General features: G+C 44.5%; 1 protein-coding gene across 4 annotated transcripts in view; it reads left to right on the top strand.

The window, feature by feature from the left end:
* Positions 1-15751, top strand: part of greb1l (GREB1 like retinoic acid receptor coactivator) — a 405959-nt gene that overhangs the window by 310463 nt on the left and 79745 nt on the right. For all 4 annotated transcript variants that reach the window (XM_068031722.1, XM_068031724.1, XM_068031723.1 and 1 more), the window contains one exon: positions 3523-3715. In XM_068031722.1, coding sequence (XP_067887823.1) covers positions 3523-3715 — 193 coding nt within the window. The remainder of the gene's footprint in view (positions 1-3522; positions 3716-15751) is intronic.

Below are 15751 nucleotides of genomic sequence, written 5' to 3'. Positions count from 1 at the left end.
TCCCTCTCATGCCATCCCCATCTCATTCCTTTCATCCCTCCCATGCCATCCCCATCCCACTCTTGCCAGCCCCATCCCTCCCATCAATCCTATCCCATCCCTCTCAGAAATAGTTTCACCAGCCAGGGTTACCACAAACCAAAGCTCACGATGGCTGTAAAATCTCATACAAATGTTTGTCACTGGGATTTCAGTATCGCCTAACAATGGAGATGTAAAATTTTATTCACTTGAATCGCGAAAGCCAGTAGTACAATTATAGATTTTGTCCTTCCAAACTTGGGTGAAGCCTGGAGAAACTGTGGTGAAAGATGGTGGTTATAGGTCTCTCATTGATTAGAAATGTGGAAATAATTTAAAGTTGTGTAAAACTCAGGCATAGTATTGAAGCATTTTGGGTTCTGTGCACTATCGGCAAGATGGCATTGATCCCAGTATGCTGTATTAGTCTAGAGATAATACACCCCAGATACCAACTATATCCCTGTCTGCGTAATAGAAACCTATTGAGCATCTCATGTCACACCTTACCTTCTGTTGCTTTTGTCACTGCCACCAACCATTAGCAGCAGCATGCACATCACATGTTCAAGCCCTCTGCGTGTTCCATGTATCTCCATGTATGCCAGGCTTCACCTGATCCTGATCAGGATCTTTTTATGAGCTTTGTATGGAAGTATGAGAAACTGATGGTTTATAGGTTGATGCTGATTGCATTATCAAACAAGCCTCAATGAAAAGCTAGAAAGTACTGCAGACTCAGAAATATTAAGATCTGAATTTCAACACCCAAAGTGGGGGGGGGGGGAGGGGTTGGGGCAAAGGGTGGAGCTTGGAGGTCTGGGGGAAGCACTCCAACTTCTCCTGGCCCACAAGCCGTGCTGTAAAGGCACTTACCTTCTCCCCAAAATTGTCCTCACCTCCCTTCAGCTGCCGGGTTTCCCTGCAAAGCAATCACAGGCTTCCAGCCTCATTAAAAGATTTAAATTGCCAGCCTGCCTCCTGGGAGTGTGATGGTTGGCTGGCCTGTGTTCTGCTTCCTTTAAACCCAGAAGTGGGCAGGTTGAAGGTGGGTAAGGGTCAGGTTTCAGACTTCTGATTTATAACATCTGCCCAACCCACCCCACTTTGGGTGTTGAAATTCAGCCCTTAATGTGTCTGATTCTGCAGTACTTGCTAGCTTTGCATTGAGGCTTGTTTTATTATGCAGTCAGCATCAACCTATATATCTTCACTTTTTGTATGCTTCCTGGCTTCCCCAAACTGTTTCTGTTCCCAGGGCAAATGTAAACATTTGTTGGATGTGTGCTTTTGGGAAAAGCCGCAGTGAATTTTCATTCCCAAATGTCTCTTACCTGGCCAAATTAATAATGTGTGAATTTCACTCCCCAGTGTTCCCGTTTTTCATTCTCTGTGATTTTTTGCACCCTGCATCATCAATGATGAAGAAGATGGATAGGACACCTGCCCTCAACCAGCTATCGGGACAAGTGACTGTGGTGTAGGAATGACTGCCATTTTGATTTTTTTCCCCCCTCTTCTAACCATCTCCCCTTGACATTCAATGGCATTACCATTCATCACATGCTCAACATCCACAATCAACATCCTTGGGGTTACCATTGACCAGAAACTGAACTGGAGTAGCCATATAAATACCGTGGCTACAAGAGCAGGTCAGAGGCTGGGAATTCTGCGGTGAGTAACTCAACCCCCGTCTCCCCAAAGCCTGTCCACCATCTACAAGGCACAAATCAGGAGTGTGATGGAATACTCTCCCACTTGCCTGGATGGGTGCAGCTCCAACAACACTCAAGAAGCTCAACACCATCCAGGACAAAGCAGCCCGCTTGGTTGGCACCCCACCCACAAACATTTACTCACTCCAACACTAATGCACAGTGGCAGCAGTGTGTACCATATACAAGATGCACTGCAGGAACGCACCAAGGCTCCTTAGACAGCACCTTCCAAGCCCGCGACCTCTACCACCTGGAAGGACAAGGGCAGCAGTTGCATGGGAACACCACCACCTACAAGTTCCCTTCCAAGCCACACACCATCCTGACTTGGAACTATATCGCCGTTCCTTCACTGTCGCTGGGTCAAAATCCTGTAACTCCCTTCCTAACAGCACTGTTGGTGTACCTACACCCCAAGGACTGCAGCGGTTCAAGAAGGCAGCTCACACCCACCTTCTTGAGGGCATTTAGGGATGGGCAATTAACGCTGGCCTAGCCAGCGACACCCACATCCCATGAATGAATAAAAAAAACACCTCCCTATAGCATTCTGGCTAAGAGCAGGACCTTGGCATATCGGAACTATTTCCCAGTTAAAGCACATTTCTGATATTGTAGTGCCAGGTTTCTGTATTTTAATCCATGGGGTTTCACTGACAAAGTAGTTGGACAGTGCTCATGCCTTATTTTCCTTTGCTTGCTATCTGCTATAAGACTTCAGTGCTGCTATTAAAACTTATGATGCCATTCCCTTGCATGTTAAGACTAGTCTGTTCTGCCTATAGATAGTATAACTGGTTTGAAAGCATAAGGGAAATACATATTTCTGTCTCCTTCGAGTGTTTCAGGATTCTCCAAGAACAGAAGGGATAGTATTATTTAGTATATGTACCCCTGTAAAATAGGCTCAAAAATTCATTGATTGCAGGAGTCCATAGCAGGGTCAGAGGTCCATCAGGATGTGAGAGGGGCATTTGGTGCAAATGATCTCTAGGTTCTACTTGGAATAACCTTCTCTAGATTTAATTCCAATCATTGCATGATTTCTACTTTTAATAGTGGTCAGACCATAGTTAATAAAGTTTGACAACCAACTAACAGCTGCTTACATTAAACCATGATAAATGAAGTACTGAGACTGCACTATTGCCCCCAGCTATATGAATGGAACAGCAGCTTGTCTACAAATTGCTGCAGTGTACTCTGTTCCAATAGGCTGCCTCAACACTAGCTGTGCAGCCGACAGTTTAACAGCAAACATCTACATTTATACGTTTATGACAACAAAAGAAAGATTCTGCCTTGTATTCATTTAGTGCATTAAGCTAAAGGACTGTTATCACCTACGTGCGAGCTTCTTTTTTCTCCCATCATTCTGCGAAGATGCTGACTCATACTGGGATATGGTACCATGGGTATCGGCGATTTTTAAGTATACTGTCTAAATGGCAACTCATTATGTGCATTCTTAGTGAGAGCGTTAATTTACGCAAGGGTTCTTCCAATTATCTACTGGAACTTCAGCAGAATAACCATAAAACCCTGGAAAATAGTGTACATTAATTTCTGAACCAACCTTGCTGTATTCAAATTGGCTGTCATGTTTGCCTACATTACAACAGTGACTACACTTCAAAAGTACTCCATTGACTGTGAAGCGCTTTGGGATGTCCTGCAGTTGTAAAATGTGCTACATAAATGCAAGTTCTTTCCTTCTGTCTTATCTAACTGTAAATGAAACCTTTTCAAGCAGTTTTGATTGAGTCTTATGTTCCCTTAGTCTTGTTTCAGGCTCTGCAACACTTGGGGAATCCAGCCAAGGTCTGTCGGATAAGTTTGTTAATTCGCGCGAGGCACTTGAGGCATGCAACCTACTTATGTTGCAGGTCAGCTCCTTTCCTTTCACTCTACAGACACAGCAGTCCCGTGTAAGCTCCTGCAATGAAGTGCACTGGATACTGCCCAGCAGTCCTGTAAGTTCACATTAAATAATTCTTCTCTAACTGTTTTTTGCTGTATAACAACATGCATTTGCCATATCTGAAGCAATTTAAGTTTGCTGTACAAATATGTTCAGGCTATCCTAATATAGAGCTGACAACGTTGGGGAAATGCTCAAGAGTGGCATCTACTATCAACATGAGGGATTGGGATTGCAAATTCATTGAACGATATGGGGCTGTGTTTACTTTTAAGAGTGACATACATCAAAGTAGGCCCTATTTTTGAACTATGAAGAGTGATTTTCTCTCCTAACAATTAACAATCAGCTAATGGCAGTGGTGTTTTTCAAGGTTAACTATTTTCAAATGGAATTCCACAGGGGTTCTCCCGATGTCACGGCATCAATTAGGTGAAGGTTGACATACATTCATACCATGAAATGGCATAAATAGCCCTTGGTGCCGTTTCTGTGTGACTTCTGCCAAAGTTACAGTGAGTGATCGGGAGAACCTTATCAGAAATTCTGTCCCTTTATAATCTTGAAACAGGCTGTGTCAAAATCATGCTGGTGACATGAAATATTACTTAATAAATTAAACATGTAGAAAAGAGTTAATTTGTTGGCTCCAGCTGAGGTAAATGTCAGTTAGTCCATTCTCATCCTGGCAAAAGCTTTTGATACTAGAGTTGCATCTGAGTGTTTGAAATAGGTTACGGCACAATTTAATCTGTTTAACATATTTTTCTTTATCTGGGTAGCAAAAATGTCAGTATTCTGCATCTGTCAGTGACAATTTTGCTGAAAGATATCATAGCTTCTGCAGTAATTAAGTTGTTTAGATATTCTCTATCACTTAAGAGTTTTGTCCAGCAAAATATGCAGGAATCTTTGGTATCTTTGGTGGCAACATGCTACAGCAAGAGTCAACTGTAACAAAACTAGATTTCTCGAGAAATTGACCTCAGTGGTTGCTGGGAGTATAGGATGACTTAGTCATAGAGCCATTATGGCACAGAAGGAGGCCATTCAGCCCATCGAGTCCATGCCAGCTCTCCCCAGAGCTGTGCTGTCAGCCCCACTCTGCAACTCAAACCCCATAGCCCAACAAGTCTATTTCTCTCAGGTAGACTTTCAACTTCCTCTTGAAGCCATTGATCATCTCCACTTCCTCCACACTTATGGGCAGCGAGTTCCAGGTCATTACCACCCTTTGCGTAAAAACATGTTTCCTCTTATTCCCCCTGCATCTTTTGCCCAAAACCTTCAATCGGTGTCTCCTAGTCCTTGTACCATTTGTTAATGGGAACAGTTTTCCCTTGTCTAACTTATCTAAGCCTGTCATAATCTTATACACTTCTATTAAATCTGCCCTCAATCTCCTTTGTTCCAAGGAGAACAAACCCAGCTTTTCCACCCTAATCTTGTAACTAAAATCCTCCATCCCTGGAATCATTCCAGTAAATCTCCTCTGCACCCTCTCAAGGACCCTCACATCCTTCCGAAGTGTGGTGACCAGAACTGGACACAATACTCCAGCTGGGGCCTAACCAGAGCTTTATAAAGGTTCAGCATAACTTCCCTGCTTTTGTACTCAATGCCTCTATTTATGAACCCCAAGATCCCATATGCTTTACTAGCCACTCTCTCAATATGTCCTGCCACCTTCAAAGATCAATGCACATGCACCCTCAGGTCTCTTTGTTCCTGCTCTTTAGAACTGTGCCTTTAAGTATATATTGCCTTATTGCCTCTCCCTATTCCTTCTGCCAAATTGCATCGCCTCACACTTGTCAGTATTAAAATCCATCTGCCACCTCTCTGCCCATTCTGCTATCCTAACTATGTCCTGTTGCAGGCGGTTCGTATCATCCCCACTGTTTGCCACACCTCCAAATTTGATGTCGTCAACAAATTATGAGATTCTACTCTGTATTCCAATATCCAGGTCATTTATATATAGCAAAAAAAGCAGTGGTCCCAGCACTGACCCTTGGCGAATACCACTGTCTACCATCCTCCAGCCTGAAAAGCAACAATTTACTATGACTTGCTGTTTTCTGTCCTTAAGCAATTTTTTTTATCCAATTGGATGCTGACCCTCCTATTCCATTAGCCTCAATTTTGTTAACCAGCCTTTTATGTGGTACCTTATCAAATGCTTTCTTAAAATCATAGAAACGACATCCACCGCATTCCCTTCATCAACCTTCTTTGTTACTTCATCTAAAAATTCAATTAGATTAATCAAGCATGATCTGCCTTTTACAAACCCATGCTGGCTATCCTTAATTAACTCTAACCTCCCTATGTCCGTTGATATTTTCCCTGATTATTGCTTCTAAAATCTTACCCACCACTGATGTTAAACCAACAGGCCTGTAGTTACTACAACTGTCCTTACACCCTTTATTGAATAAGAGTGTCACATTTGCAACTCTCCAATCCTCTGGCACCTCCTCCGTATCCAAGGAAGGTTGGGGGATTATGGCAAGCCCTTCTGATATCTCCATCCCCACTTCCTTTAGCAACCTGTTATGCAAGGCATCTGGACCAGATGACTTACCTATCCTAAGTATAGCCAGCCTTTTTAGTACCTCTCCCTCTCTCAGTTTTTATCCTACCCTTTCTTGAATTTTTGAAAAAAATTCTACTTGGGATCAATGAAGCAAGTCACTGACTTCCTTTTGTCTAATAGGTGATGGAAAACCACCAGTTCATTAATTATTTAATTGTGTTCAAACTTCTGCATACTCGTGATAGGATTCCTGTTAATGATGTATCTGGAAGAGATTTCCATCAACACAAATGTGTGTAATCTTTCCAGTATTACATGCACTCAGTTTGGCTTGATAAAAATGTTGGTGTACAGCTTTTTAGATTCTGGTATAAACATGGAAGCCTGGCATAAAAAGTAGTAAATATTGAGTTACTTTATTCATTATCCTGTCAATTAGGAGACTTGTCTTTGTGCAAATCACACCTTCATTAGTATTTCCTTATAGTATCTACAAGTCTTGAGCCAAACATGAGGGTCTTTTGCAAAGAAGTTACAATGTGAAGACACATTATTATTTCAGATTTATAGAGAGATACAGCACTGAAACAGGCCCTTTGGCCCACTAAGTCTGTGCCAACCAACAACCACCCATTTATACTAATCCTACATGAATCCCATATTCCCTTACATTCCCACCTTCCCTCAATTCTCCTACCACCTACCTATACTAGGGCCAATTTACAATGGCCAATTTACCTATCAACCTGCAAGTCTTTGGCTGTGGGAGGAAACCGGAGCACCCGGCAGAAACCCACGCGATCACAGGGAGAACTTGCAAACTCACACAGACAGTACCCAGAACTGAACCCAGGTTGCTGGAGCTGTGAAGCTGCAGAGCTAACCACTGCACAACTGTGCTGCCCACAGTGTATTTCTAGTATTTGTTTTAAGCTTGCCTTAAGAGACCAGTGTCTCAGTGAGGCAGGGAGTGCATACCCTTTGTTTAGGGCATGAACTCTTAAATTGCATTGGGGATTAGCATTATGCCATTTCAGGACCACATGATTGGATGTTACAAATCAACCAATTTGCTCTGATGCAAAATTGGTGCCCACATTGTTATGATGAAGATAATTCAATAGTATCTCATTCATTTTGCTTTTTATGAACTTTGACAGAATTGGCAGCAAAGACTCTGGTCTGTAACTGTTGATTACAGACTGCTACTGTGTCTGCTTTCCGTATTTCTGCCTTTGATCATTTCTTGTTATTATTGCAGTGACAGGCATGCCTGTTTATCATTCGATGAGATAATTTATACTGTACATATTGGACAACATAGCTGACATTTTACTTTACTTAGAGGCCTTCAGTACTGGCACAGAAATCAGATTGCAAAAGGTTTCATTCTTCACAGCTGTCACTTCTTTCTTAGACAAGCACAATTCAGGACAATGACTATTAATGGAGGCGTGAAAAATACTTAACTCAAGTAACTTCAGTTGAAAGAAATTAATACCACAAAAGGTTAATGAATGTGCCTCATGGCTTAGTTATTCCTTTCCATGGAGCAGAATGACATGCTGTGTGGTTGGATTGAGAAACTATTTATTCGTACTCCAAAGAAAGCACTTAAAAAATCCTTGTTTAACACACGTGAAATGAATATATCAATGGTTCACCAAAAGAATATTGTTCTTTGCTTTGCTTTTGAAGTTTGAAAGTAGGTGTAGCATTTTATAAGAGATTGCTGTTACAGACCCACTCAGTATTGTAGGGGATTCTCTTCCCCACTCGAAGACCGCCCCCCCCCCCCCCGCCCACATATTTGAGTTCGTGAACAGAATAACCAGCGAGACAAGTTTCTTCTGATAACTCTCAATCGCTTTATTGAATTATCCAAAATCCGTAGAGAAGGGTTATACTCGGCAATCACAAGTTACAGTTGCAACTACAGTTATATGACCCAGGACCCTGTCTGCTAGAGGCTCAACATAGGTTAAACCCCCTATTCCTAACTTAATTTCCAAACTTAATACTGACAATCACCCCTCGATTGGTCTGCTGATGGTGCTCAAAGGTCCCTCAGTGGAGTTGACCAAGCTCTCCTGTCTTCTTTGACTGCCTGCAGGAACAGTAACATACCCCGATCGCCGTGTACATTTATACATTTCTTGCTGCTGACTGGGCTGACTCGTCTCCAAATTTGGCAATGCTCCAAATCTTTAGTTCGGATTGGCAACTTATGTCCTCATTCTTGATATATTGTTTTTTAAAAAAAAGATCTGTGAAAGACATATCGTGCTGATAATCGATTTCAGGAAGGCCACTCTTTCACACCTCTTCACTCCTTAGATTTACACATCTTCCATTGTCTGGTTCTTAAAGTCATCAGGTGCTAATCCATTCTTCTATTGTGGTTGCAAGACAGATATGCTTATTGCGTCCTTGATTTTTGACTGGGCTAATCTGACTGTCTGTTTCCACTGAAACCTTGGGCTGGATTTTACCTTAGGCGGACGGGAATTCACCACCGACATAATAGTTGGTGGCGAACCCGCTTCCGCCTAGCCCAGGGATCTGTCCCGCATTTTATGGGTCCCCAGGCTTTAATTGTCCTGAGGTGGGACTTCCACCCGCTTGAGGGGCAATACCCGTGGAGGCGGGCGAGGGTCCATAAGTGACTGTTAAGTGGCCACTTAAGGGCCTTGATTGGCCTCAGGCGGGTGGGCCATCCATCTACACCCCCCCCCCCACCTGCCCAACCGTTGTAAAGTTGACCGGAGGCGGGAGCGAGGTGGTAAGGCCTCCTGGAGCCTCCCGCTCAATTTTTCACCGCCCCCACCCCACCATCTGACCCACTGGGGCGGCGTAAAATTCAGCCCCTTGTAACTTCAAAGTCTCAAACATGGAGTTAAGCCCTTGTTGTCCTTCAGTCCTCCCTTTAATATCTCCTTTAATCTTTAAATGAGATATTATCACTCTGTCATGTATCTTCTGCCAACCATGGGTGACTGTAAGTAATTCCTCCCCCCTTAACTAACTACGTTACATGCATACATTTCTAAGCAGTTACCCCATTTTGCAACATTCCTTCTCTTTCATTTTGCGATTGCATATAATCATACGAATGTCTGGCTTTCTTACGTCTACATCTTCTCTTCAAATCACACAGTAAATACAATACAATAATCGATTGCACAACAACCAAAACATACAAAGCAATGTGGATCCATGCATGGATCTGAATATCAGTGCCGAAATTCCAAAAGGCTTCCCACCAACTCTGGTCTGGGATCTCCTCCACCTTTCTTTGGATTAACCTATTTTGCTGTTCCAATATATAATATACCCGTTTGGAATGGTCTATTTCCTTGCGCAGGTGTTTAAGGTGCTTGGGGAGTGGGAGTATATCATATCCGAACCTTTCTACATACTTTCATAACTGACTCCGTAATTCATCTTCCACCTTTATCTCTGCTACGTTATGTTGATAGATGTTAACCAGTTCCTGCGCCTCTAGTCGAACTGATCTCTCTGGGGTAAGATGGAATGTTGTTTGATTGATAGGGCAAGAGAGGTTATACAAACTCCTTTTCTCACGTGGTAACACAATACTCCCCTTCCCCAACATAGGCAACTTGGGTACCTGCCAACAATGCTCCCACAGCTTCCATGGTGCAGTTCACATTTGTTACATTAAGCCCACAGGTTGCTTGCCCACACTGTCTTATTTGGTACGGACATACCATCCGTCTGTCTCATTCCTTGAATCCCTCCAAACTAACTCCCATCATATAATTTCCCAGATTAACTACATAGTGGTAACATCTTGATATTTTATGAGCATATCCTCTCTGATCACTCCTATATTCTCTATTCGATAGAGTGGTAGTGGTGTTGCATCAGGGGGAAGTAAAGAAACAATGGTAGTATAGCCAAATTAATTCTTTCACACTTTTCTTGCACAGGATAAACCTGTATTAAACCTCTGAGTTGGCACATGGCGATATTGTTCGAATACTTGTGCAAATCATGCAAGTCCTCATCTCCTAGCCACGAATATGCCTCCACTTTCCTAACCTGTTGAAGATTCTCCCTGGCTTGCTCAATCAGCCAGGAGCCTTACATGACTTGCACATCGTTCTGTGCAGCTCCTGCCGAGGTGTTCCTATTCTCCCTTATGATTTCATTTATTTTAACTGCCTCAGTTTCTAACTGGCCCACTAACTTGTGTAAGTGAATCATTGCAGTCTGGGTTTCGTTTAATTCCCTCCCTGAACTTCTGTGGCTCCTTCCACAATCTCCTTCACCCGACTTCTCAATCCCCTGACTTCCTGATCTAATGTGACCATCTAAGCTATTAACCAAAGAGGTGACAGTATTAAAGATTGTGGCAGTATCATTTACCAGGCTCCTCCTCCTCTTGGTTTTGCTTCTGGGTCCCCCCATCCCCGTACTCAGAGTGCGGCTCCAAACTCCCTCCAATAAATGCCCACGTAAAGCCTTTGTTCACTTCTCACACCACTCCAGAAACACGAGACTTGTTAGGTTCAATATCACCAGTAGCACCTTATGGTGTACATTGTGGTGTAACGTCTTCCCCGTCGGTATTAGTACCAGACCATTATTTGGCCCAGGTTCTAGCCCAGGATACCCCATCGCTTGACTTTCATTGCGACTAGGAGGTGGTGGCTTACTAGGAAGTGATGACTTAGAGAGCTGCTTGGGCAATATCATCCTTAGCCCCGGCAACGACTCCCAAGTCTACTGCCCTCGGACAGGAACACATGCATACACACGCTGCCCCCCCCTTTGTTTGAGTCCAACATGAGGTACCTTTGGAGTGTACCCAATCAGATTCTCCTTTTATGTCCCTCTTGTCATATTCCCATGTTAGAGTCACTAACCTCAACCTGGGTTGAAGGCACATAATACAGAACTGCACCCCAAGTCTCACCTCTACCACTGTTATGTTCGTGTGTGCCCTTAATTTATTTTGTCCTGGAACCAAACAGTTCAAGTCACCCCTAGCTAAATGGAAAACTTCAACATCCCTTGGTGTGACCTCCTGCCCATGTTAACGTGTTACTCCCACCACTCCAATCCACATCACTCTTCTGATGAGTGGCAACCTCTCGTTCTCTCCGACTCTCCCCATCCCCTTCTAATTGTCTGCATGGTCTTACAATCCTCCCGATATTCGGCTCCCGTTTCCCCGGGTCTGGTTCAGGCTGAAAGCAACTATACAGATTATGAGGGCCCTCACCTTCCTCCATCCAATGGGGTTATCTGCAAGACCTAACGCAATACAAATTGGCTCTGTGACGGTCTTTCTCCCGCCACAAGTCAAAAAGTTAGCATATTCTATCGATTTTACAGCTGGTTCTGCCATTTCGTATTCTGTGTGGGCAGTGGGATCCTACAGGGTGAACCGTCCACTCTCCAGGGTGGTCAAGGAGGGGTCCCAGCTGGTCCTGGAGGGGAGTTGATGGGCCTCCTTTGTCTTTGGCTCCGTCTTACTCCTCCTGTATCCTGACCACCATCATCACCATCATCATCCCAGATGAATGGTTCATTCCACCATTCCCTATGTACCAAGCTCAGGAGGGTGTCCGTTGCTTTCAGTTGTTTAATCCATGCAGCTCCTGCTGCAAAGCTTTTACACTGATTAATGTGGAACCATTTTACTCGTTTGGGCAGCTGTACAGCATACACCATAGGACTAGCCTTATCCATGATGTTATATGGTCCTTTGTATAGGGCTTCAAACATTCCTACCCGGCCGTAGTTTCGAACCATAACTTGATCTCCAATATCCCATTCCTGAGTCCCAGTGAATTCCATCCTTAACTTATTTTCTCTATGTTTACCTCCCATATTTTTAGCAGCCTTTAACTGAATCTCATACAGTCTCTCCCCTAGTTCCTGCACGTACCTGTCGCTATTGGTTTCCCGCTCTAACTTGTCTATCCACCCTGAGACCAACAAATGCATAATCATCCCCATTTCTCTACCTGTAACTAATTCATGTGGGGAATACCCTGTGGGTTTGATACTCCCGCCCGTACTCCCATCAGTATGAGAGGTAAGGCATTATCCCATTTCTTCTGGTTTACTTCCCCCAAGTCCTTCCTCAGTTTCTCCTTGAGAGTTCTATTCATCCTCTCTACAAATCCTGATGACTGTGGGTTATTGGCCACATGCCACTTCCCTTTGATGCCCTGTAAAATGGGGGCCTTGGTCTGACTCAACTCTATCTGGTAGGCCCTATCAAGAAAACGCTTCCTTCACCAGAGTCTTAGCAGTGAATAGGGCAGTAGCTGCTTTACATGGGAAGGCCTCCATCCACTTGGTGAAGTTGTCCACTAATACCAAACAATACTGTACTCTGCAGGTGTGTCCCATTGACGCCTTCCTTCTCTGTGGGTCTGGGTTGTTAACTGTGCGCACAAAGCAATTGTGAACATACTCCTTCATGTCCCTTCTCATATCGGGCCACCAAGACACAGCTACAACCCTCTTTAGTGTGTTGTCCACCCCTGGGTGTCCCGCTCCCGGTCCCCATGCACTAGCTGTGCAAATTCCTCCCTGCTGCCTAATGGCATTACCCACTTATCCTCAAACAACATCCCATCCGTTATGTCTTGGGCTCCGTAAGGGCCTTCTACCTTCTCTCCTTGCTCTTTCCCCTTTATCACTGCCCTTAGATGACATCACTCATCTGTGTTCTCATCAAGTGGAGGGGTTCTGGTTCTGATTCCACTGGGCCCTGTTTCTTATGTGCCATCACTACTCCCTTGGTGTTCCTTCCACACGGACTGATATGGAGTCGGGACATTCGCTATTAACTGTTCCATGTCATAATTCCCAACTGCCTTCTGGATACACCCCATTTCACCTGGTATCACGATCAGTTCTTCTGTTTCTTCTGTCTGCCTGCCTGCCACAGACACATATTGCACAAATCTTCAATAATGTTATCGCCACATAACCAATCTGCCCCTAGGACCCCCTGTCCGATTTGTGCGGCATTCATCAATATTAGCCTCTAATGGGTCTTAAGGAGTTCTATTCAGACCTCTAAAGGTTTGGATACCGCCCAAACCTTGGTTCTTCCTGTGAAGCCCTCTAAACTATATGGCTCCCCACTTGACCATGGTGATTGATACGGCCCCTCCACCTGGCCGACTGTCCTGCAGGCTGCCGTATCAAGCAAAGTTCTAAAATCTGTCTGGCTAATGCTCAAATCTACACACAGGCTTTGGGGAGTCAGGAGATGAGTTACCCACCACAGGATTCCTAGCCTCTGACCTGCTCTTGTAGCCATGGTATTTATATGGCTACTCCAGTTCAGTTTCTGGTCAATGATAGGTCTACCCCCCAGGTCGTACCTGAGGGGGCACAGTACTCAGTCTGGGTGTGGCTCCTTCAGATCTGAGGTGTGGTTCCTGTTCCCGAAACACCCCTTGGTTTTGTTGGTTAAATTGGATGGCTGCTGCCAGCATTTTAACCATCTTATCCTCATTTTTTATTCATTCGTAGGGGATGTGGGTGTCGCTGGCTATGCCAGAATTTATTGCCCCTAATTGCCCTTGAGAAGGTGGTGGTGAGCCATCTACTTGAACCACTGCAGTCCATGTGGGGTAGGTACACCAACAGTGCTGTTAGGAAGGGAGTTCCAGGATTTTGACCCAGCGACAGTGAAGGAACGGCGATATAGTTCCAAGTCAGGATGGTGTGTGGCTTGGAGGGGAACTTGTAGGTGGTGGTGTTCCCATGCAACTGCTGCCCTTGTCCTTCTAGTTGGTAGAGGTCGCGGGCTTGGAAGGTGCTCTCTAAGGAGCCTTGGTGCGTTCCTGCAGTGCATCTTGTATATGGTACACACTGCTGCCACTGTACATTAGTGTTGGAGTGAGTAAATGTTTGTGGATGGGGTGCCAATCAAGCGGGCTGCTTTGTCCTGGATGGTGTTGAGCTTCTTGAGTGTTGTTGGAGCTGCACCCATCCAGGCAAGTGGGAGAGTATTCCATCACACTCCTGATTTGTGCCTTGTAGATGGTGGACAGGCTTTGGGGAGTCAGGAGATGAGTTACTTGCCACAGGATTCATAGCCTCTGACCTGCTCTTGTAGCCACGGTATTTATATGGCTACTCCAGTTCAGTTTCTGGTCAATGGTAACCCCCCAGGATGTTGATAGTAGGGGATTCAGCGATGGTAATGCCTTTGAATGTCATGGGGAGATGGTTAGATTCTCTCTTGTTTGAGGTAGTCATTGCCTGGCACTTGTGTGGCGCAAATGTTACTTGCCACTTATCAGCCCAAGTCTGGATATTGTCCTGATCTTGCTGCGTTTCTACACGATTGCTTCAGTATCTGCGGAGTCGCAAATGGTGCTGAACATTGTGCAAATCATCAGCAGATATCCCCATTTCTGACCTTATGATTGAAGGAAGGTCATTGATGAAGCAGCTGAAGATGGTTGGGCCTAGGACACTACCCTGAGGAACTCCTGCAGTGATGTCCTGGAGCTGAGATGATTGACCTCCAACAATCTCAAACATCTTCCTTAGCACTAGGTATGACTCCATGAGAGTTTTCCCCTGATTCCCATTGACTCCAGTTTTGCTTGGGCTCATTGTTTGCCATACTCTGTCTAACGCTGCCTTGATGTCAAGGGCAGTCACTCTCACCTCTTGAGTTCAGCCCTTTTGTCCATGTTTGAACCAAGGCTGTGATGAGGTCAGGAGCTGAGTGGCCCTGGCGGAACCCAAACTGAACAGGTTATTGCTAAGCAAGTGCTGCTTGATGGCACTGTTGACGTCAAATTCTATCACTTTACTGATGATCGAGAGTAGACTGATGGGGCGATAATTGGCTGAGTTGGATTTGTCCTGTTTTTTGTGTACAGGACATACCTGGGCAATTTTCCACATTGCTGGGTAGATGCCAATGTCATAGCTGGAACAACTTGGTTAGGGACGCAGCAAATTCTGGAGCACAGATCTTCAGTACTATTGCCAGAATATTGTCAGGGCCTATAGCCTTTGCAGTATCCAGTGCCTTCAGTCATTTCTTGTTATCACGTGGAGTGAATCAAATTGGCTGAAGACTGGCATCTGTGATTCTTCTTAAGCCTTGTTCATTGTAGGAGACTTTTCTCTCTTGGGGTTCATGTGTCTTCAGTGAATTCAGAGGCTTGTGAGAAAGAGGTGGGAGCAGACAGGAGCGATCTTCTTAGTCCAGGAGCAAACAGTCTTTCTAAGTTCAAACTCTCTGTGGCCAGTTCAAAAGAAAGCCCTGGAATAGCCAGTTCGTCATGTGACCAGCTGGTCTAACCAGTTCTGGCCCCTGTGGATTGCATCACTCTAGCAGGCCCTGGAATGCGCTCCCCCACCCTCACTGTCCAGTGATCAACATCCATTGTGGGTTGAATGTGTCAGGGAATGGGCTTTTGTCCTTCCAAATACTGTCTGTTAATATGCAAATGTCTTTTCCAGCCACGGCTGATCTGTTTAACAAGTCATTTTGTCGCTCCAGCAACAGTTAAAAATCAATGTTCATGA

This window comes from Heterodontus francisci, chromosome 5, assembly GCF_036365525.1.
Source record: "Heterodontus francisci isolate sHetFra1 chromosome 5, sHetFra1.hap1, whole genome shotgun sequence".
Lineage (NCBI taxonomy): Eukaryota > Metazoa > Chordata > Chondrichthyes > Heterodontiformes > Heterodontidae > Heterodontus > Heterodontus francisci.
Note: the sequence above shows the minus strand (reverse complement) of the source record. Positions and strands in the feature narration are given on the sequence as shown.